The sequence below is a fragment of the Ovis aries genome, chromosome X (genome assembly GCF_016772045.2).
Source record: "Ovis aries strain OAR_USU_Benz2616 breed Rambouillet chromosome X, ARS-UI_Ramb_v3.0, whole genome shotgun sequence".
In the NCBI taxonomy this organism is placed as follows: domain Eukaryota; kingdom Metazoa; phylum Chordata; class Mammalia; order Artiodactyla; family Bovidae; genus Ovis; species Ovis aries.
The window spans coordinates 8,003,381-8,024,421 of NC_056080.1; the positions used below are offsets into that span (position 1 = coordinate 8,003,381).

Below are 21,041 nucleotides of genomic sequence, written 5' to 3' on the forward strand. Positions count from 1 at the left end.
TCCCCTTCTTTGCTGTGGGTGTGCCTTGCTTGCCTGCTCACTGAGTCACAGCAAGTTTTAAAAAGCACCCCTCCATGCTGGCCACTCAGGAAAGTGAGACCCAGGATCCACCCTCAAGGATTCGATATGACACATTAGACATGGCCACGAACCGGGAAACCAAGTAATCACCAAGGACTTTCTTCCAACCACCTTGAGTATAATTGGGGTGACCCAGCACCATGGAGGATGTGGCTGAAGACGTCATCTCCAGGGTCATGCCACCTCCTCTCTCTGACACCTTTAGTGAACTCAACTTTTTTTTCTTCCCTGAGGACAAGAAAGGTTTTTATTGTGATAATGGGCCAAAGACGCCATTCCAGAAAACTTGCTTCTCAGAATCAAGCTCTTCTTTTCTGTAGATTTATTTATTTATTTATTTACTGTGATGGGAGCTAAAAAGCCTCTTGATGAAAGTGAAAGAGGAGAGTGAAAAAGTTGGCTTAAAGCTCAACATTCAGAAAACGAAGATCATGGCATCCGGTCCCATCACATGGCAAATAGATGGGGGGTGGGAAACAGTAGAAACAGTGTCAGACTTTATTTTTTTGGGCTCCAAAATCACTGCAGATGGTGACTGCAGCCATGAAATTAAAAGACGCTTCCTCCTTGGAAGAAAAGTTATGACCAACCTAGACAGTATATTCAAAAGCAGAGACATTACTTTGCTGACTAAGGTCCATCTAGTCAAGGCTATGGTTTTTCCTGTGGTCATATATGGATGTGAGAGTTGGACTGTGAAGAAGGCTGAGCACCGAAGAATTGATGCGTTTGTACTGCGGTGTTGGAGAAGACTCTTGAGAGTACCTTGGACTGCAAGGAGATCCAACCAGTCCATTCTGAAGGAGATCAACTCTGGGATTTCTTTGGAAGGACTGATGCTAAAGCTGAGGCTCCAGTACTTTAGACACGTCATGCGAAGAGTTAACTCATTGGAAAAGACTCTGATGCTGGGAGAGATTGGGGGCAGGAGGAGAAGCGGACGACCGAGGATGAGATGGCTGGATGGCATCACGGACTCGATGGACGTGAGTCTGAGTGAACTCCGGGAGTTGGTGATGGACAGGGAGGCCTGGCGTGCTGCGATTCATGGGGTTGCAGAGAGTCAGACACGACTAAGTGACTGAACCAAACCGAACCAAACTGTGATGGGTCTTTGTTGCAGATGTGGGCTTTCTCTAGTTGCAGTAAGCAGGAGCTACTCTCTAGTTCTAGTGCTCAGGCTTCTCTTTGCAGTGGCTTCTCTTGATGTAAAACACAGGCTCTAGGCACACAGGCTTCAGTAGTTGTAGTGTGTGGGCTCAGTAGCTGTGACACACAGGCTTAATTACTGTGCAGCATGTGGAATCTGCCCAGACCAGGGATTGAACCCGTGTCCATTGCATTGCAGGGAGAATTCTTAGCCACTGGACTACCAAGGAAGCTCCCCTGGAATCTTAACTCTTGCTAGCACAGATGTAAGGGGAAAGCTCTTTAAAGACAGAGAACCTGAGCAGTCACATGTTAAGTTGGAACTGTGCTGATTGACAGTGCAGTGAGGGACCAGAGGGGCCCTGGGCTGGTCACCTTCGGGGTTCCCAAGACCCTCAGGGGCCCTGGACAGAGTGCGTACGATGCCTGTTGACCTTGGTGAGTCTGATGCCTAAACCATCATCAGAGACATCTGGGCACTTAAAACAGCTGTGACCTCCCCCTGCCTCCCACCCAGGTCCACTGAATCTAAACTCCAGGGCTAAGTCAAGACCCTGAGTTTTGTTATTTTTTATTTCTCCATGGGAGCTTTTAAGACCCAGAGAGGCTTTCCAGGGGGGGCCCTGGGCTAGCAGTGTGAAAGAGGTTAGGGGATGTTTCTCGAAGGAGATTTCAAAAGAAACTTACTTTAAACATCCTAGTGAGTGCTCCTGTGTATGTGTATGTGTGGTGGGGCGGGCGGGGGAGGGGGTAGAGATGACATAGAATTTACATTTGTAACCATTTTGAGGTGAGAGGCACAGACTGTAAGGTTCACCATTGAAAAGTGTACAGTTCAGTGGTATTGGGTGCATGGAGTGTTGTCCAGCTATCATCTCTAATTCCAGAACATTCATCATGCCCTGGTAAGACCTTGTGCTTTAAAAGAGGCTCACGTGGTATAGAATCGGAAGCAGAGTTGGGAAGGTGACTGTGGCGAGCGCTCAGAGGATGGCTTTTGGTGGGATGAAGCAGGCAGGTGTTTTGGGACAGAGGTTCTGAGAGTCTGATTGAACTAAGGGGAGAAGGAGGGACATCCCAGCATCAGTCACTATTATACACATGGGCAGGAATGGCCAGTTCTGGAGGGCCCATGAAATAGTCTGTGTGAGGGATGAGGGGCAGGTGTACTCTGAGGGTAAGTTCTCGGTTGGCTCAGTGGGTCGATGAGGATGAAGCCACTCATTCCAAGGGGGCAGGTGGAGAAGCAGGCACTCATCAGTGTGGCTTCCTTTGGGTTGCTGTGGTTTGGGTAGCAAAAGGGTGCTGTGTGAGACTGAGTTGTTTTGGACCAGTGACTCACAAGTACTTTGCGTCCGTCCGCGTGGTGATGCCTCTTGGAGGCAGGAGGAAAGAAAAGACGGGCACTCAGGAGAAAGGTCGGAGCTAGAGGTAGGCGTGAACCCTTTGAGGAGCTGGTTAAATGACAGAGCCAGAGCAGCAGGTGGGGGATTTATAGGAAATCCATGAAGGGGATTTCCCATGCAGAAAGTTCTGGTCTGGCATGGGAGGTAGGAGAAGAGGAGCGAGCTGGTCCCAGGGAGAGCAGAGGCAACAGCATCCCAGGTTGAAAAAGGCAGGGAGAGAAAGGTTGTATGTGTCTCTTAGTTTGAGAGTGATGGGCTCCTTTGGGTTCCTGTCCACCAACATTTACTCATAGATAGCTAGTGGGAAGCTGCTGTATGATGCAGGGAGCTCAAACCAGGGCTCTGTGACAACCTAAGAGGACTGGGATGGGGTGGAGATGGGACGGAGGCTCAAGAGGGAGGAGACATATGTGCACTAATGGCTGATTTACGTTGTATGGCAGAAACCAACAGCATTGTAAAGCAATTATCCTCTAATTAAAAATAAAGGGGCGCTCTTTCTGCTCCCTTCTGAAGTCTATGTGAGGAGCTTTCTCTATGTCTTTTTTACTTTAATAAAACTTTTAAAAAAATTAAAAAAAATTGTCTGGTATCGTCTTCCCTTACGCATCTACAGAGCTTTCTTCTCGACCCAGACATGGCTGTGTTGATAGGAGGTGACCCAGACTCTGGGAGGGTTCAGCATACAGATGCTTTCATGGTGTACATCATGGTCAGTCATTAACTTTTGTATTGATCAGACACGTAACTGCACAATTATTCAGCCTAAAGATTGGACTTGGAAGACCCTCATGTTCTTCCCCTTTCCGTTTCAGAGCTGACCCAGATTGAGGATCCCAGAGAGCAGTGGAGGCGGGAGCAGGAACGGATGCTAAAGGAGTATTTAATTGTAGCCCAGGAGGCTCTCAATGCCAAGAAAGAAATCTACCAGATTAAGCAGCAGCGCTTCGAGCTGGCCCAGGAGGAGTACCAGCAGCTGCACAAGATGTGTGAGGACGACAGCCGCTCGTACACCAGCTGTGAGTTGAGCATCCCCCTCCAGGAGCACGTGGGGCTTCCAGAGTTGGGTCTCCGCGGATCCTGGTCTCTACAGACCCCAGGCGCAAGTTGAGCAAGACAGCTGCATAAAGTGTCTGATCGCCTACTGTTAGGTAGTCAGCCTCCCATGCCAGCATCCAATGGTCACTCCCTACCACTCCATTGGCAAGTGTTTTTCAGGTGCCCACGCAACACGGTGGAGCTGAGATAGGAGAGGCCCCTTCCCTCCTGGAGTTTCCATGTAGGGAGGGAGGGCAGGGAGAAAGCAGGCAAGCACAGTTTCAGATAGTGATACGAAACCACCTCCCAACTCACATTTGTCAGCATGGAAAAGGGCTTCCCTGGAGACCCCTGCTCATCTGGGGTGATCCTGGGGAATTACTTACAATGGTTTTATTGCTCAGGAGCCTCCACACATGTCAGGCCCCTGTCTCTTTATAGCATCCTTTCTTGTGCAAGACACTGAAGGTGGAGAAACTCAGTATAACATGGGGAAAGTGGGGAACTCTGCCCAAGTAAGATGGATGCACACTGATGTTCTCCAAAGGGAACCCCTCTGAGTTTCGGAGCCCGCCGAGCATGGGCTCCTGTTATTAGGACTCAGGAGATGCGCAGGAACAGAAGGAATCACTCAGAAGCCAAAACCTCTGGTTCCTGACCCATTCAGTCACTGCCTGAGCCAGTCCATTCTCGACAGAGTTGTCACACGTAACTGCCCACTGAAGGTGTGTGTGGCTGTGACTCGCCCAGTGGCAGTGAGCTTGGGGAGAGTGTATGAAGTTGGTACCACTAGATTTTATCTTATGAAAACCTAAATCTAATTGAGACTTGGAGGGACTTACCTGTGACGTGAGTGCCATGTTGCCAGGCGTGTAGCTCTGGTGACACAGCTTTGAACGTTAAAGACATGCTCAAAGCTTTGTTTATCCTGTGTTGCAGGTCAGAATGGAGTTGAGGCGAGGGGGCCAGACATCTTTTTTACTGCAACTGCTGTCGAAGGTGAATAAGCCATACGAGCTGTGGAGAAGAGAGCGGAGGGTGGAGTTTGCCCCCTGTAGCAGGAATTTAGGTAGCTGTGTTTCTATATACCGTAAAAGATTGCAGGCTCAGGTATGATGGTGTGTAGTTTCCAGGCTGCTTCATCTCTTGCCCTTCGCCTCTTGGTATGTACTAGGTTTTTTCTTGTTTGTTTGTTTTACTGTCCATCAGAATGTGATGGGTCAGCTCCATGCTAGTTTTTAGGAAAAGCTGGTTTCTTCGTAATTTTCTTTATTTGTCATCTCTTTTTCTGATTTTGGTATCAGGATAATATTGACCTCCCAAAATGAACTGGGATATGTTTCCTCCTCCCCAGTTTTTGGAAAGTTTGTGTGGGATTGGTTCAGTTCAGTTCAGTCGCTCAGTTGTGTCTGACTCTGCGACCCCACGAATCACAGCACACCAGGCCTCCCTGCCCATCACCAACTCCCGGAGTTCTCTCAGACTCACGTCCATCTAGTTGGTGATGGCATCCAGCCATCTCATCCTCTGTCGTCACCTTCTTCTCCTGCCCCCAATCCCTTCCAGCATCAGAGTCTTTTCCAATGAGTCAACTCTTCGCATGAGGTGGCCAAAGTAGTGGAGTTTCAGCTTTAGCATCATTCCTTCCAAAGAAATCCCAGGGCTGATCTCCTTCAGAATGGACTGGCTGGATCTCCTTGCAGTCCGAGGGACTCTCAAGAGTCTTCTCCAACACCACAGTTCAAAAGCATCAATTCTTCAGTGCTCAGCTTTCTTCACAGTCCAACCCTCACATCCATACATGACCCTTGGAAATACCATAGCCTTGACTAGACGGACCTTTGTTTGATATTTAATTCATTGACAGGCAAATTCTTTACCAGTGAGCCACCTGGGAAGCCCAGTGTTGATACTTTCTTAACCGTTTGATAGAATTCACCCGAAAAGCCATCTGGTTCTTTGTAGGAATGTTTGTAACTATAAATTCAGTACCTTTAATAGACATGGGCCTGTTCAGGTTTTCCTGTTTTTCTTGAGTCAATTTTGATGTTTGTGTGCTTCAAGGAATTTGTCTCTTTCATCTAATCCAAAAATCAGTAAGCTTTTCTGTAAAGGATCAGATAGTGAGTGTTTTAGGCGCCATAGGTCATATGGTCTCAGGTGCAACCACCAAACCCTGTTGTTACTGTGCAAAAGCAGCCAGACATGACACGTAAGTGACGTGTGTGGTTTATTCTGATAAAAAGTATAAAAATAAGAAACAAGCTGAATTTGGCCCACAGGGAATCTGCTGACCGCTGATCAAGCTGTCAAGTTTTTTGAAGTTTTCATAGAATTCCCATGTGATTCTTTCAATGTCTAGACTCTGAGCTAGTGTCCTCTCTTATTTGTGATAATAATAATTTGTGCTTTATTTTCTCAATCAGTGGAGCTCAACCTTTATCGATTATGTGTAGCATTACAGCAAACTGGGTTTTGGTTTTCTGTTTTCTTCCCCTATTTTTATCATTTTTTAATTTTTTAAATTGATTTGTTCTCTTTAGTTTTTCCTTCATTCTACTTAGTTTGGCTTGAATTTCTTTTTCTGCCTTCCTAAAGTGGGAGCTTAGAGCATTGATTTCAGACCTCATTTTCTCACATAGCCTCTAAAGGTATAAATTCTCCTCTAAGTACTACTTCAACTGCATCCTACAAATTTTGGTTCATGTTTTATGAACCAAATATTCATAATATTTTCTCATTTTCTTTGTGATTTATTTTGACCCATGGATTGTTTTAAAAGTAAGCTATTGGAACTTTTTAAAGGTGTGATGTTGTTGATTTCTAATTTGATTGTGGTCAGAGACTAGACTATGTAAGATTTCAGTTTTTAACGTCTATTGAGATGACTTTATGGCTCAGCATATGGTCTCTTTTAAATGATCTCATGGACTTGTGCCTCCAGGTTGCATCTGGTTGAAGCAGTGGCTTAGAACTGTTTCTGAGAGTATAGTTAGTGATTCCAGACCTTTCCAAAAGTTACTTGGTAGAAGTAGGTTGGGCCATATAAAATTGTCACTTTTGTAGATTAAAAAGGGCCAGTTATTGGCAGTTTCATATGATTCAACCTAATAGAGTGTTTCTTCCCAGGCAACTGGTCAGGTTTGGTTAGGTTTCCAAAGAGACTTGCCTATCAGTCTTGCTAAGAATTGAACGGAAAAAAGAACATAACAGAAGAACTTGGTAAGAAGTTTCTTGCCAGCAATTGAAAGGAAATATTAGATGACGAGAAGGTATGTTGGACTTCCCTGGTGGTACAATGGATAAGAATCCGCCTGCCAATGCAGGGGACACAAGTTCCATTCCTCGTCCGGGAACATTCCACATGCCGCAGGGCGACTAAGCCCATGTGCCCTACAGCCCGTGTTTCATCACAGGAGAAGTCACTGCAGTGAGAAGCCTGCGCACCTCAAGGAAGAGTAGCCCCTGCTCTCTGCAATGACAGAAAGCCACTATGCAGCACCAAATGCCAAGCACAACCTAAAATTAAATAAATAATTTAAAGAGAGAGAGGAGGTATGTCTATGTACTGGTTACTGTACTGGTGCAGCCAGGACTTCAGTTGCAGACCATGTGGGGACTCAGGACTGGAACCCTTGATGCAAATATAGGAAGACCTGGTTGCAGCCTATGGGATTCCACACCCAGCTGGAGGGGAAGATTCCTGGAGCATCGCGGAGCCTAGAGCATAAAAATATCCAGGACTTTTTATATCCAGGAGTTGGGACATCCCTCAGCATCAGTTTTTATATTTCCATGGGCTTTTCCCTCCCCAGACATTTGGGAAAATAGGGAGTTGCAGGTAATTTCATTCTTCCTGTGCCCTGTAAAATTTTATCAATGCACAGTAAAAAAGTAACAGTCCAGATGCTGTCTTTAAAGTAGTGTATGAAGAAACATTGAGTCAAGGAAGGTGATGACTCTGTGGTGTTGATTTGAGATTCTGAGACTCCACCTCCCAACCCACAAGAGGTGCCGGCATAGACTCCATCTCTGCTTCTACTCATGCAGTAGAGGAGGCCAGGTGGGGCCTCCCTGTTTTCATGAAGGGCTGGAAATGCCAGTGGCTCTTCCTACAGCCTGTCTCCTCAGGGAGAAAAACTGTGAATGGAATCTAGGAATTAATCCAAGCATTTTATCAAGTAGCTGCTGTTCCTGGGTTTTCACCAAGCTCCTTCCATTTGCCATTTAACCTGAACTCCATTGAGGATACTTCTGTTACATATGACTCAGACAAACTATTTCTGGCCACAGGCTAAAGTTCAAGACAGTCATTCTGGTGGCTTGTGCTATAACAGCCCAGACCTCTGTAAGGTCTGGGCCCATGTCAGGAGCTGTTGGTGGCAGGATCTGTGGCACACCTGGGCCCCTGTTGGCCACCCAACAGGTCTCACACAGCCCAGATCACTCACATTGTTAATCATCCAAAGCAGGGAGGTGTCTCTTTGCTTAGGTGCTGGCAGCAGAAGGACCTTGGGACTTAGCGCCCGTAACTTCCTTCATTGAAAGTGACTCAAACTAAAGGAACCATCATTGAATGGCCTAGTGTTTTCCTGAATTGTTGCGACTGCAACATCATGAAGCATTGTAACACGGTGATGTTACTTTCCTTGTACACACAAGAAACAATATTCAGTAGACTGATCTTCTTGAAGGTTACACTTCCGATAAATGGTAGACCTTGGATTTGAGCCCAGATCTTTTGGTGGAGCTAGTTATCAGTGCTGTGTATACTATTTTGGAGACATGGAAGAGTCAGCTTGGAAGAATGGATCATGTGATTTTAAAACAGCCTGCCCTCCCATGTTCAAGTGACCCGGAAATAAGGACCGACTGTAAACTGACAAGTCGTCTGGCAATTTCACAGCACCTGAAGGGACACGTGATAGGCAGAGATCTTTTTACTTCTCGATTTCCTCATGGCCCACAGTGGGATAGCCAGACTAGTTGTTTAGTTTTCAACAGAGAGTTCCTTAGCACCTGGTGTTGGGGGGGACACAATTTATCTGTCATGGCTGATTATAGGGGGGAAATGAGGCAATAAAGGTAAACAGCCATTTCTAATATTGGAGCAAAAGGGCATGGGGGAGGGCAAACACTCTCTTCCACAGCCTTCACAGATTTCCCCCTGAGTTATGGAAGTCCACAATAAATCTCTTGTTTGTTGGAGAGGAAAAATTTCACATCAATATTGGGCCATCTGGTGTCTGAGAATATCCAAGCGTTAACCTTTCTTGTCTCTGACCAAAGCAGATTCTGCTTTGCTGGCTTTGAGCAGACACGTCCCCTTGAGACTAGGAGCCCAACTCGGCTATAGTTCTTTATGCTCAGGAACTAGCTGACAGGGGCCCTGGTCCTGTGTGATGCTCTACAGAGCCCTGCCGTGGAACTTCTCTACCATAGACTGTTTCTGAGACACACCGAGTACTTTCTCTGCAGCTCCATCTTGTAGAGTTTTCTCCTACTTTCTTCATTGCAGTATGTTTTTCTGTTTATTTTCTTTTAACACTAAATACATTCGTTATTTCAGAAACTTTTTTTTTTTCATTCTTCTTGAGAAACTGGCCTCCAGCTGCATTCCGATGAAGTATGTGACCATTGCAGGACCTTTTGGAAGGAATTCTTGCTTGGGGTAAATTATAGTCTGAACCACGGGTCAGCAAAGTTTGGCCCACAGGCTGAATCCTAGGCACTCAGGGTGTTGTGTAAATAAGATTTTATTGGGACCTAGCCAGGTCCATTCACTTAACCATTGTCTGTAGCAGGTACAGGAGCAGAGTTGAGGGACTGAGACAGACGGTGTGGCCCACAAAGCCAGAAATATTTACTATCTGGTTCTTTGCAGAAGAATTGTCACACAGTGGTTATCAACTGTGGCTGCACTAGAGAAATCTCTTGAAGGGCTTTTAAAACATCTTACAGCCTGGTCCCTACTCCCACCCCTAGACATTTGGATTTAATTGGCCTTGACTGGGGCCAGACACTTAAAAAAAAAAAAAAAAAGCTTCCCAGGGGATTCCCAGAGTTGAGATCCACTGATCATGACCCTTTCTTCCAGCGGCAGGAGTATGACTTGTTTGTTCCCCAGGCTCCTGGGATCTCCCAGAATCCTCCAGCACAAGTCTCTTTGGTGCCTGGGAAAAAAGTCAGCCTTATCTCCGGTGAGAAAGCGCTGACCCGCCCTGAATTCCTGGCTCAAGCCTGGAGAGGCTTGACCTTATCAGTCCTCAGTCTGGCTTGCATTCTTTCTGAGGCTCCCGGCCCATCCCACAAAGACTATCTGGCCTTCTTTCCCTGGTGAGGGTTTCTCATCTCCTGCCTAGCCTGGGATAAGGGCCACCGTCCACCCATTCAGCCCTTCATCTTCCTGCTCACAGGCATGTTGGAGCAGGCAGGGGAAAAATGGCTCACGCAGCATCTTCCCAGGTATTAGTTGGCAGGACTCAACCTCAAAGGCTGTCGCCGAGCTCACATGTCCATCAGATCTCCCAGTCTGCCTGAGAGAGGGAATTCTTGGTTTGGATTCAGTGGCCTTTTGTGTTACTTGTATAAGTTGCCTCTGAGAGGGCTCATTTGATTTTTTTTTTTTTTTTTGTCCCTTTGCTTATGGTGCCTTTAAGAAAGAGGTCGTGCCCTCTTCATTTGGCCTCGCCTGATTATAGACACGTCTTGGTCGGCTCTGGTAATTACTGCCTGTCAGCACGGCAACTGTCCAGGCTTGCTGTCCTTTGTGCCCGAGTACTCCTGGGCTCCCTCGAGCAGGTGCCTGCAGTGCTGACTCCTGGAGGCGTGCACCTGGTCCAAAGGCATAGTCTGCTCACAGGATGTCTTTGGACAAGGGCTACCCTCTTTGAAAAGCATGGCCTCTGCCTGGGGCGATCTTGGGTTCTCATGGTCCAGAGATGTAAGAGGAGATGGAGACAGACACAGATGGACGCATGGATGGACACATTTCCCCCTTTTAATAGCCCATGAAATCGAAATCTGAAGTAATGACTGGGGTCTGCAGCATTCAGAGCGCTAAACACAGACTGAGTTCACTTCTTGGGCACTGGGGAGCCGGAGGCCCATTTCTTCTTCCGTTGGAAAAGCTAATCTGACCCCCAGGAGCCCACATTCTAGACAGAAGTCCCTCTTTGACTGATGGCCTGATGTAGATCAAATCATTGCCCACTCAGCCTTTGTCTATAAAAGCAGGGAAACATACTCGTCATCTCTCACAAGAGGCAGTGCTCTGTGACAACCTGGACTGATGGGTTGGGGAGGGAGGTTCAGGAGGGAGGGGACATATGTATGCCTGTGGCCAGTTCATGTTGATGTATGGTAAAAACCATGACAATATTGTAAACATTTTTCAATTTAAAAAATATATATATTTAAAGAAAAGAAAGGTGCAATAAAAAAAAAAGAATAAAATTCTCATTCCAAAGGGGAATAAAAAATAATTTCTGAGAATAGATGAAATTAATATGAAAGTTACATTGTTGTAGCCAGGTATAATAATTTATACTGCTGAGGTCCAGCTAAGCCTTAACCTTCTTATATCATCCAAAGCAGTGCTTTACGCCTGCACGGCCTCCTGAAACTGTTTAATAGTTCTGCCCACTCAGACTATTCAAATGAGAAGGGAGCTTCAGAGGTGAAAGTCTGATATTTATCCTAAATCTTGAGATTAGAGACGTGTCTCAGCAGAGACGTTTCTTTTTCTCAGTGTTGTGGTGTACGTGCCATAAAAGGGCTTCCCAGGTGATTCAGGGGTAAAGAACTCGCCTGCCAATGCAGGAGACACAGGTTCTATCCCTGGGTCGGGAGGATCCCCTGGAGAAGGAAATGGCAACCCACTCCAGTATTTTTGCCGGGAAATCCCATGGGCAGAGGAGCCTGGCAGGCTACAGTCCATGGAGTAACAAAGAGGTAGACATGACTTAGTGACTAAACAACATGCCATTAAAAATGGGGTCCAGAGTTTTGAGCTTTTCCCTGGATTCTGCAAATGGCTTCCATTAGACTTACTGGCAAACTTCAGGAACTGAGAATTTGTCTTTAAACTCTTGAGTTATATTATTAAGTTACACCAGTGTTTATCACTCTCCTTAGCACATTAAGATACAATGTACTCACTATCTTAGGTACTTGAGTTGCCTTTTCCCTCATCCCAGTCTTGGATTTATATAGTTTTAGAGACTGTAGCAAAAGTAGCATGAATGGTATCCCTAAGTAAAACCTTTCATCATTTAGGATTATTTCATCTATAAGTAACAGAAAAGACTAACTCTCCTGGGCCTAAACAGTAAGGCCATCCATTGTGACCTAGCAGTGTCCAAGGTGGGAGTGGCCTCCCCATTGGTGGACTCAGCAGCTCAGTGATATCATAGTATGTCAGGATCCCCGCTAGGACTGGCCCAGGCTGAGTATCCTAGGGGAGAGACAGATGCCCGAGAGCCTTAGGACTCAGCTACGCCGGAGACCTGGGCAGCAGGTTGCCATGTGTCTGTCCATCTGTACCCATCACTACTGCAGTGTGTATGTACTTCAAGTCTCTTTACTAATTTACCCTATGAAATTGCAGACAGAGTTTTGGCAGTGATTTCAGATCATTGTTACTGATGTTTAACATTGCAGTTAACTTCCCTGGACTTTGGTGGTGGGGTTACTTTCAGTTTGGAATGGAAAAGATCCCAGGTAGTAACTGTTGGCATTGTCTTCCTTGCCTACAAGGTGACAAGTGGACACACGTGGTAGGAGTCAGGAAGCCCTTGGCTCATTTGCTTGTTATCTGGGCACCAGTGGAAGTCCCTTCCACTCGGGCCTGGGAAATTTACGTCCCAGGAGTTAAATTTAGAGGTTTTGTAGAAATGATTTTTGTTTCTTTATGATCATTGTTTGAAGTGTTCCTTTCCTTAGTGGACTTAAACGAGACCAACTCGTCAGGCAAAATGGAGGTTCTTGGATTTGGAAATAGACGTTCTTCATCTAAGAAAGAATTCTGTTTTAAAAACATTTTACTCTGTGTTTTGAGATTAGAATTCTAAATATAAGAACATTTGAGGTAAAGTTGACAAATACTTAGCTCCTCCAGGTATTTATTTCCAGTAGATTCTAGTAGTTTGACATTCTGACTGATGGGGACTTCAATAGTAGACATTCCATAGAACTATTTTTTGTTTGTTTGTTTAAGGAGACATCTGGAGAGCTCAGATTAATTTGGGATGTGGTTCTATTTGAGGATATTAAATAATCTTGCCATTTAAATCACTTGATGGCCTTGAGACATCTTCTTCAGTATTAAATCAGGACATGATTATAAGCTAGTTTCTGGATGTTGACATCTAAGTTACCTGAATGACAGTCTTTTCTACCCAGATCAAAGGAGTTAAAGAATGCATGCTGACATGGAACTGTACTCATTGTCCTGTGGCAGCCTGGATGGGAGGGGGATTTAGGGGAGAATGGATACATGCGTATGTATGGCTGAGTCGCTCTGCTGTGCCCCTGAAACTATCACAACACTGTTAATCAGCTATATCCCAATACAAAATAAAAAGTTTAAAGTTTTTTTTTTTTTTTTTAAAGAATGGATAGTGGCCTTGCAGATGGCTCTTAGGAGCAGGTGAAACTAATGAAAATGACCTAGAGGCAGATTCCATAAATGTGGGATGACTCTCAGATGAAGAAATAGGAACCTACACAGCTCAGGGGGGGACAGGAAGCAAGTCACTGCAGCTGCAAGGCCTAAGAGAAAGGAGACAGAAGCATGACAAGAAAGGGATGCAGAGAAGTGGACGGGGTGATAGAAATTAGAAGTGGCTGAATGCTGCTCCAGTTGCTGAGACAGCAGAGAAGGCTTGACTGACCATGCCTAGCATGCAACTGGGTAGCCGAACGTGTCTCATTCACCCCCGGGTATTGGCCATCTGTAATCACGATGCTGTGTCTGTTACAAGACTTTAACTCATATGTGCTGCACTGCTGAAGAAAGCATTTAGCTATGTGATCTGATTTAGTGGAACATCCATCAGAAACAAACTAGAATAAAAGTGTGGGTGCTTCACTTCGGCTCTTGGGGAGCCAACACCATGAACACTCAAGCCTGCCACATACTGGCATTTGACTAGGAAGTAGTCGTTTTCATTTTTTACAAATCTTTAGGTTTTTTTTCCTTTTCTGTGTCAAAAATCATTCATGTGGAAGCTATAGATATGAAAAGAGTAAATATAAAATCTTTTGGAATGAGACCATGGAGAAGAACAGTCAGCTTTTGAGTTCTGTCCTTCCAGTGACTTCCATGGTGTGTACGTTTTAAAAGGAAGTAAAAGTGGTTTCATACTATACTGTTTTCATCGTAAAGAATAGTTTTCTATACCATAACCATACCTCCCCCACCCCCACCTCCTGTGTATATGTGGTTTTTAAACCTGATAGTTTTGCAGTTGAAGTAAACAGAGTTTTGATTTACCTATAGCTATATAGTTTATTATGTAGAATCAGGTAGAAGGTAGTCATGTGAAAAATCAAACATCAGGATTCAAGGTGGTGAGATGTATGTTCTTAGGAGCAAGGACCAACTTGGAAATCTGAGACTGGGAATTCATTACTTAATATAATGATTTAGAAGCTCCTGTTTATGTGTATTTGTTTACTTTAAAGGACCCATTATAAAATTATGTTTTCCTTCTCTTTAGCCTTCTCCGGATATTCAACAAATACAAAGTATGACCCATACCAAATTAAGGCAGAGATAGCAAGTCGTCGGGATAGGGTGAGTAAAATGAATATTTTCATAACTAGAAACCCTGTATATATTTGTACGTAATATCACTTATCATGGTTCATTATCTGATGGTCAGTGTGTCTCACACTTATATTTTAGTAAGATTTTCAGTTTCATGAATTATTATTATTATATTTGGTTATACTTTCTACTATTTTATCAATAGGAGGAGAAAAGCTTCATTCTCAAGCCTCAGCTCATCTAACAAAAAAATCGCCCGCACCCCTCCGTGTTTCAAGGGGCTAGATTTACTCCCCATTTGGAAAGATTTGACAGTGTCAGGGCCCAGCCTCAGAGGACTGGATGACTCTTAGCAGGTTTAGCATCTGTCTGCTGTTCTTTCCTTGTGGCTCTATTCCCAGAGAAATTGTGCCTGCCATAGTGTTTGACCAGAAGGTTCCAAGGCACCTTCCCAGTGGTGCCCAGTTCTTTGGGTGCCACCATGTCCCATCCCTCAGCCTTTGTCATGCGTGTCTGGAAGGAGGGATGGAAGACATCGTGGAGCCCAAGCCTCTGGTCCTGGTGTCTCAGTCCCTAAACCAGAGCATCTCTTTGAGTGCCATGGCTCTCATATTCTACCACACCCTTAAAAACACTGGGGGCATCAGTTCGAAATGAAAACTCCAGGCCACCCCCCAGTTTTAACACAGGCCTGGAGTGAGTCCCAGCACATTTTAAATAAGCGCTCTCCGTGACTGAGTTCCAGGTACCCAAAGCCATGCTTTGAGCAATGGCATCTCCTAGGTGGGACTTTAAACAGAAGGGAGGATGGGGAAAAAAAAAAAAAAAAAACCATGACAGAGTTTGCTCATTGCATTATGTCAGTTAATACCTTGAAAAGAAAATCATTGACGATTCCAGGGTTCCCTGTGGGTAGAAAGCTCTTGGGGATCTGGGCCTTGTGTGTCTCAGCCAGCCAGCTCCTCTGCCAGGGCTGTGTGTTAGGCCTGTCGATGGAAGGTCCTGGCAAGAGGGTGACCCAGGGAATTGCAAGCCAATCAGAAATTAAGAGGACAGTGCTAACAACTGTAGAAAAACCATTTTTCACAGCATGCTTTTGAGAAAAAAAATATGTAATTTGTCTTTAGCTTTCTAGATTAAAACGAGAGCTGACCCAGATGAAGCAAGAACTGCAGTACAAAGAGAAGGGAGTGGAGACCCTGCAAGAGTGAGTGGCCTGTGGTGATGGGGGGAGCATTTCCCTGCGGTTTCCTGTTGTGCTGACCTCTTCTATGCTGGGACATGTGTCTTAAAGCTTCTTGGGTGTTCGCTTTTCTGCTTTTATTTATGCTCGTTATGTACCAGTCATAAGCATCAGATCTCTTTTCCTTGAAGATACCTTGTTCTTGTTTCCTTGGGAAGCAAGATCTTTATTAGAATATTTGTGCACATTTTTGATAGCTAGCTGTCTAAAACACACAAGGCTATTTCCATTTGAATTATTGTTTGGCTAGTTTCAGTCTCTTCAGTGTTTTAGTTCTAAATTTTAAATTAATTAAAACTAAATAAAGTTAAACTGTTAGTCCCCAGCCTCAGTAGCCACATCTGAAATGCTCAGTAGTCATGTGTGTCTAGTGCAAATCTTCTCCACTTCAGTGCTCATGACTTTTTGGGCCAGATAGCTGTTTGTGGTGGGAGCTCTCCAGTGCACTATAGGATGTTTAACAGCATCTGTGGCCTTGACCTCCTATGTGCCAGTAGCAGCCTCTCACCCAGTTGTGACAGCCAAAAATGTCTCCAGATATTGCCAAGTGTTTCCTGGAGGGCACGTGTTTCCGACGTGGAGGACCACTAAGCTAGTGGCCCCTGCATTGGGCAGCACAGATAATAGGCTATTTACATCCTCACAGATGGGTGATCCCCTGGAGAAGGAAATGGCAACCCACTCCAGTATTCTTGCCTGGAGAATCCCATGGATACCAAGCCTGGTGGGCTACAGTCCATGGGGTCACAAAGAGTCAGACACGACAGAGAGACTTATCATATATCTACACAGAACGTTCTGTCAGGCAGCCTGATCTATAGGTCATCCTCCTGTTGACATCTTTGCAATTAGAACTCTATCCCTACTGAGAGTTTGGAGATTTTAAGGTTCTTATTATTTGCAAATTCTATTAAGTGAGCAAATTAAGTGAACAATAGTTACTGTGTTAGTGGTGATATTAGTGGTCTGAAAGAATTAATTTTCTCTAGAAAGGGTTTTGCATGCCCGTTGGTTCTAAGTCTGTTTCCTTTTGATTCAGATCCTGGTTTCACTTGCTGAACTTAGGCATGTGCTTCACACCTTCTACGCTGACTCTTCTCATGTGGTTGTCTGAGTTTGACTGCTCTGACAAAATACTTTAGACTGAGTGACTTAAAGAGCAGACAGTGACTTCTCATGGTTCCAGAGGCCAGAAGTCCAAGGTCAAGGCACTGGCAAATCCATTATGAGACTTTTGACTGTATCTTGACATGGTGGTGTTGTGTGGTGGGGGACTCTGGTCTCTGGTGTCTCTTCTCTTTCTTTAAGGACAATAGTCCCTTCATGGGGCCCCACCCTCATGACTTCATCTAAATCTAATAACCCCCTAAAGGACCCATTTCCATCAGCAGCCCATTGGGGATTGGGATTCACCCCAAGAATTTGGGGGGATGTGAACATTCAGTCCATAGCAGTGACCATTGGGCTAAATTGTCCAAGGACAGCAACAATGCCTGCTGCACAGTCAGCCTTCAACAAATGACAGGAATCCATGTGGCTACGATTCTTGGTAAACAGGGGCAGCGTTCTACTCTCTTGGCATCCTAAGTGTAGATGCAGTGACCGCATGTCAGATGTATCATTCTTTATAAGGAGGGAACATGGATGTGAGTGTTTGCCAAAGGTAATGACCACAGCCTCACATAAAGGGTAATCAAACCCTGTTGTTCAGCATGAGTAGAGATTCACTTTCTTAACTCACCCAAGATTGCTTCGGCTGACGACTTTTTTGTCTGCTTCTTTATTGAGGACGTATTATAGAAACCAGGGGAGACACCATACAAAGGTGAGCTGGGTCCTGCTCGGAGGGCTTGGCTCTTCTGGCTCTGAGACACTGCCATGCCCCCTGCAGGTCCCCCCTGAGGTGGGATTTGGCCACATGCTTAGCATGGGCTGCAGGCTTTTAAGCTTACGATCAGCTTTTTGCTTTCTCTGCCACTACCTGCAGCAGCGTGTGTGCGTGTGTGCATGTGCATGTGTGCAAGAAAACCCCTTCCCCTTGACATTGCTAGGAAGTAACTTCATCTCTTGTAGGCAGTCATTCTTTAAAAAAATATTTACTAATCTTTGGCTGTGCTGTCTCTTTGTTGCTGTGAGGGCTAACTCTCTAGTTGAGGTGTGTGGACTTCTCATTGTAGTGGCTTCTCTTGTGGAGCATGGCCTCTCAGCATGTGAGCTTCAGTAGTTGTAGCCCCCGGACTCTGGAGCACAGGCTCAGTAGCTGTGGCTCAGCTGTTCACATGGCATGTGGGATCTTCCCAGACCAGGGATCGAAACCGTGTCTCCTGCGTTGGCAGGCAGATTCTTTACTTACCTGTGAGCCACCAGGAGAAACCTCAGCATCATTTTAAGACTGGAAAAAGGTGGCCTCGGTTTCTCCAGGTTTCTGGGACAGGAAGCAGAAGCCAGTACAGAAAGTTGTCAGTTTACACCTGCAGCCAGAGAGGAATATGAGCCTGCAGAGAGAATGCCAGTGCTGTTGATCCTCTTTCTGCTTTCCTTTGCAAGCCCCCTTGTGTGGGGTCAGCAATGGTAAACATGCCCCCTGCCAAGGGGATGGTCCTCACTCTGCGGCAGAGCCTATGGGAATGCCCGCCTTCCCCCATGCAGGCTGAGGGGTGGCCTGAAGGAAAGCTCTGGACCTGAACTTGGTCTTGGGGTGTCCCAGCCCAGCTTTCCAGATGAAACTGCCTCTTGAAGCAGCTTCTGGTTGGGTGCTGTATTGTCGTTGCGCACAATCACTCTATGCTATGACACGACATCTCAGGAAGGAGAAAAAACAGGAGTGCCTGTGCCATGCCTATTTGTTAATACAGTGCTCTGCCAGTGAAAAGGTGGCCTCATACCTTCCTCTGAGTTACACAAGCCATGTATAAGATGAAAACGGCCTCTTTATTTTCCTGGTATTGAAGACTGGCTCTTGTGTTTGGATCACATCATGTGGATTGGTATGCTTTATTGAGAAATTGGGAAAACCTTGGGTAAGCATCGATAATGTGATTACCCCACCCCTACTGCAAAATCCTGACTCTGAACACAGATAATACATGCACTGTTGTATGTCAATGGGCTTCTCAGATATTATTACCAACCTTGACTTAAGGCAGAAACCCTAGATTTCCCTCCAGAAAAGTTTCTGCTGTTCTTGCTTCCCAGAATATCCCGTGTATTTTTTTCCAGGGCACCTCACTGAGAGTTTGGCGACTCACAACATTTTAAACTCAACTTGTTTATCTTGGTGAACTTTCCTGGCTAGCAAGGAAATCCATCATTATGCTTGGGTCCAAGTGAGGAAAAAAGAGCCTTTTGTATTTTTTTTTTTTTAAGTCTATGTGCGTTGTTAATTTTTGTAGATGGGAACTGACCATGAACAGAATCTTTGGGTTAATGATAGAATGTGTGTGTTTGTGTGTGTGTGTACTATATATAAACTTTTAATGATGGAAAATGTCAAACGTACACAAAAGTCAAGAGAATAGTATAAGGGAACCTTCCCGTATCTGTATCCCCACTTCTACAGCTAACTACACAATGGCCAGTCTTATTTTGTCACACAGCTACAGAGCCTCATTGCCCAAGCTTCTACCATGTTATTGAAGCAAATCCCAGAATCGTATTTAGTCCATAAATGTCTCCTAAAGTTACGGACTCCTTTTGAAAACGTAACTAATACCCATGCCACTTAGTAGTAACTCTTCATGTTGTCCATTCTCCAGTGGGTTTTTCCCCACCTCCCTGGTTTGTTTGGGTCCAGGTTCAGACTAGGTCCATACCGTATGTGTGGTTAGCATGTCTCTTCATCTCTACCCCCCTCTCCCTTTTTCTTTTTTCCTTCATTTCTTCGTTTTGACAATGTACTTGTTGAAGAAGCTACTCTCCTTGTCCCAAGGAATTGCCCCAATCCTGGATTTTGCTACAGGAATGTGCATCGCATCATTTCACATGCTCCTCTGTCCCCTGCTCTTTATTTATTTAAACTGGTGTCATTAATCGCACAGACTTGATCTGACTCAAGTTCCGTTGCATTTTCTCTTCTTTTGGGGGTTAAATATGGTTTGTAGCTGGTGGTGGTACTTTGATCAGGAGGTACACACTCTCTGGTTGCCTCGTGTGTGTGTGTGTGTGTGTGTGTGTGTGTGTGTGGTGTAAAGATTATAACTGGGGTTTGACATTGGCAGCCTGATACATCCATTTGTGTGTGTGTGTGTGTGTGTGTGTGTGCACTCAGTTGCTCAGTCATGTCCAACTCTTTGTGACCCCATGAACTGCAGCCCTAATTCTAGGGCCCAGGCTAAGTAGTTGTGGCATGTGGGATCCTCCCAGACCAAGGATCAAACCTGTGTCCCTTGCATCAGCAGGTAGATTCTTTACCACTGAGCCACCAGAGAAGCCCCCAGAGCCTTCTTAATAACTGCCCTCCAGCATTTCTTCTCTGTTCCTTATTGTACTATATTGTGCTTGAAGAAATCTTATTTCTACCACTGCTGTTCAAATCATAAAAGTAGGTGCTCGCTAGATGTGCCAGTAACCCCTTTCCTGGAGGTGCGTGCTTATCAGCCTCTGGGTCTGTGCTTCGAGCCTTTTAATTGCTTGATGACTGTCTTCCATCTTGGAATGCCATGATGGAGTTAAGCCCGTGTGTCTCCTTCAGTGACTCAGAGCGACTGCCCTCTAAGGAGCGTTCAGTATCATGGCGAGGCAGTGTTAGATCTTGGAATTAGCATTTTCTCTCTGAGGGAATTTACAGGTTTCAGGAAAGCATGGGCTTGTCCGCAGTCCACACAGGCTTAGAGCAGGATATCCTGTTACCATAGCTCAGAGGCTCCTCAAATAACAGTAAAACCTACAGAAGTGGGGGTGGAAACAAAAAGAGTGTTGTTCCCAGTCGTGGGATGGATCTGGTGTTCCACATGGGACCGACGGCCGATAGAAGCTGCCAGAAGCTCTTTGGGATTCTGGTTCGTTCAAGGCCACCTGCCAGAACCAGTGATGTAAAGATAGAGTCATAACAAGACTCCTCCTTCTTGGGGGTTGTAGTATGTGCTATTAACGTGGACGACCTTTCGAGACCTGGTGGCCCTTTCCTCCAAGATGTGGGTCAAAGAATTGGTTCGGTTTGATTTTTGCCAACACAGTTCTCTTGACATCTTAAGTTGAACAAGAAATATGGACGCTTGAGGGCAGGGGGAAGTTAATGAGAAATACCTCAAAATGCCTTCTCGGTGGTGTGCCATCAGAGTTTGATGCTGCGCCTTCTTTCCTCTGGCTTCCCTGGTGACTCAGACAGTAAAGAATCCACCTGCAAAGTGGGAGA

At 45.3% G+C, this 21,041-nt stretch overlaps 1 protein-coding gene across 2 annotated transcripts in view; it reads left to right on the forward strand.

Annotated features, from left to right (window-relative positions):
* The window catches only part of WWC3 (WWC family member 3), a 108,328-nt gene that overhangs the window by 38,717 nt on the left and 48,570 nt on the right, over window positions 1–21,041 (forward strand). The window contains exons 1-4 of one of the 2 annotated variants that reach the window (XM_042242477.2): window positions 3,457–3,655; window positions 4,614–4,743; window positions 14,396–14,472; window positions 15,573–15,652. In XM_042242477.2, coding sequence (XP_042098411.1) covers window positions 3,545–3,655; window positions 4,614–4,743; window positions 14,396–14,472; window positions 15,573–15,652 — 398 coding nt within the window. In that variant the 5' untranslated portion in view covers window positions 3,457–3,544. Of the gene's footprint in view, window positions 1–3,451; window positions 3,656–4,613; window positions 4,744–14,395; window positions 14,473–15,572; window positions 15,653–21,041 lie in introns of those variants that run through there. The other variant, XM_027963576.3, reaches the window with a different exon arrangement.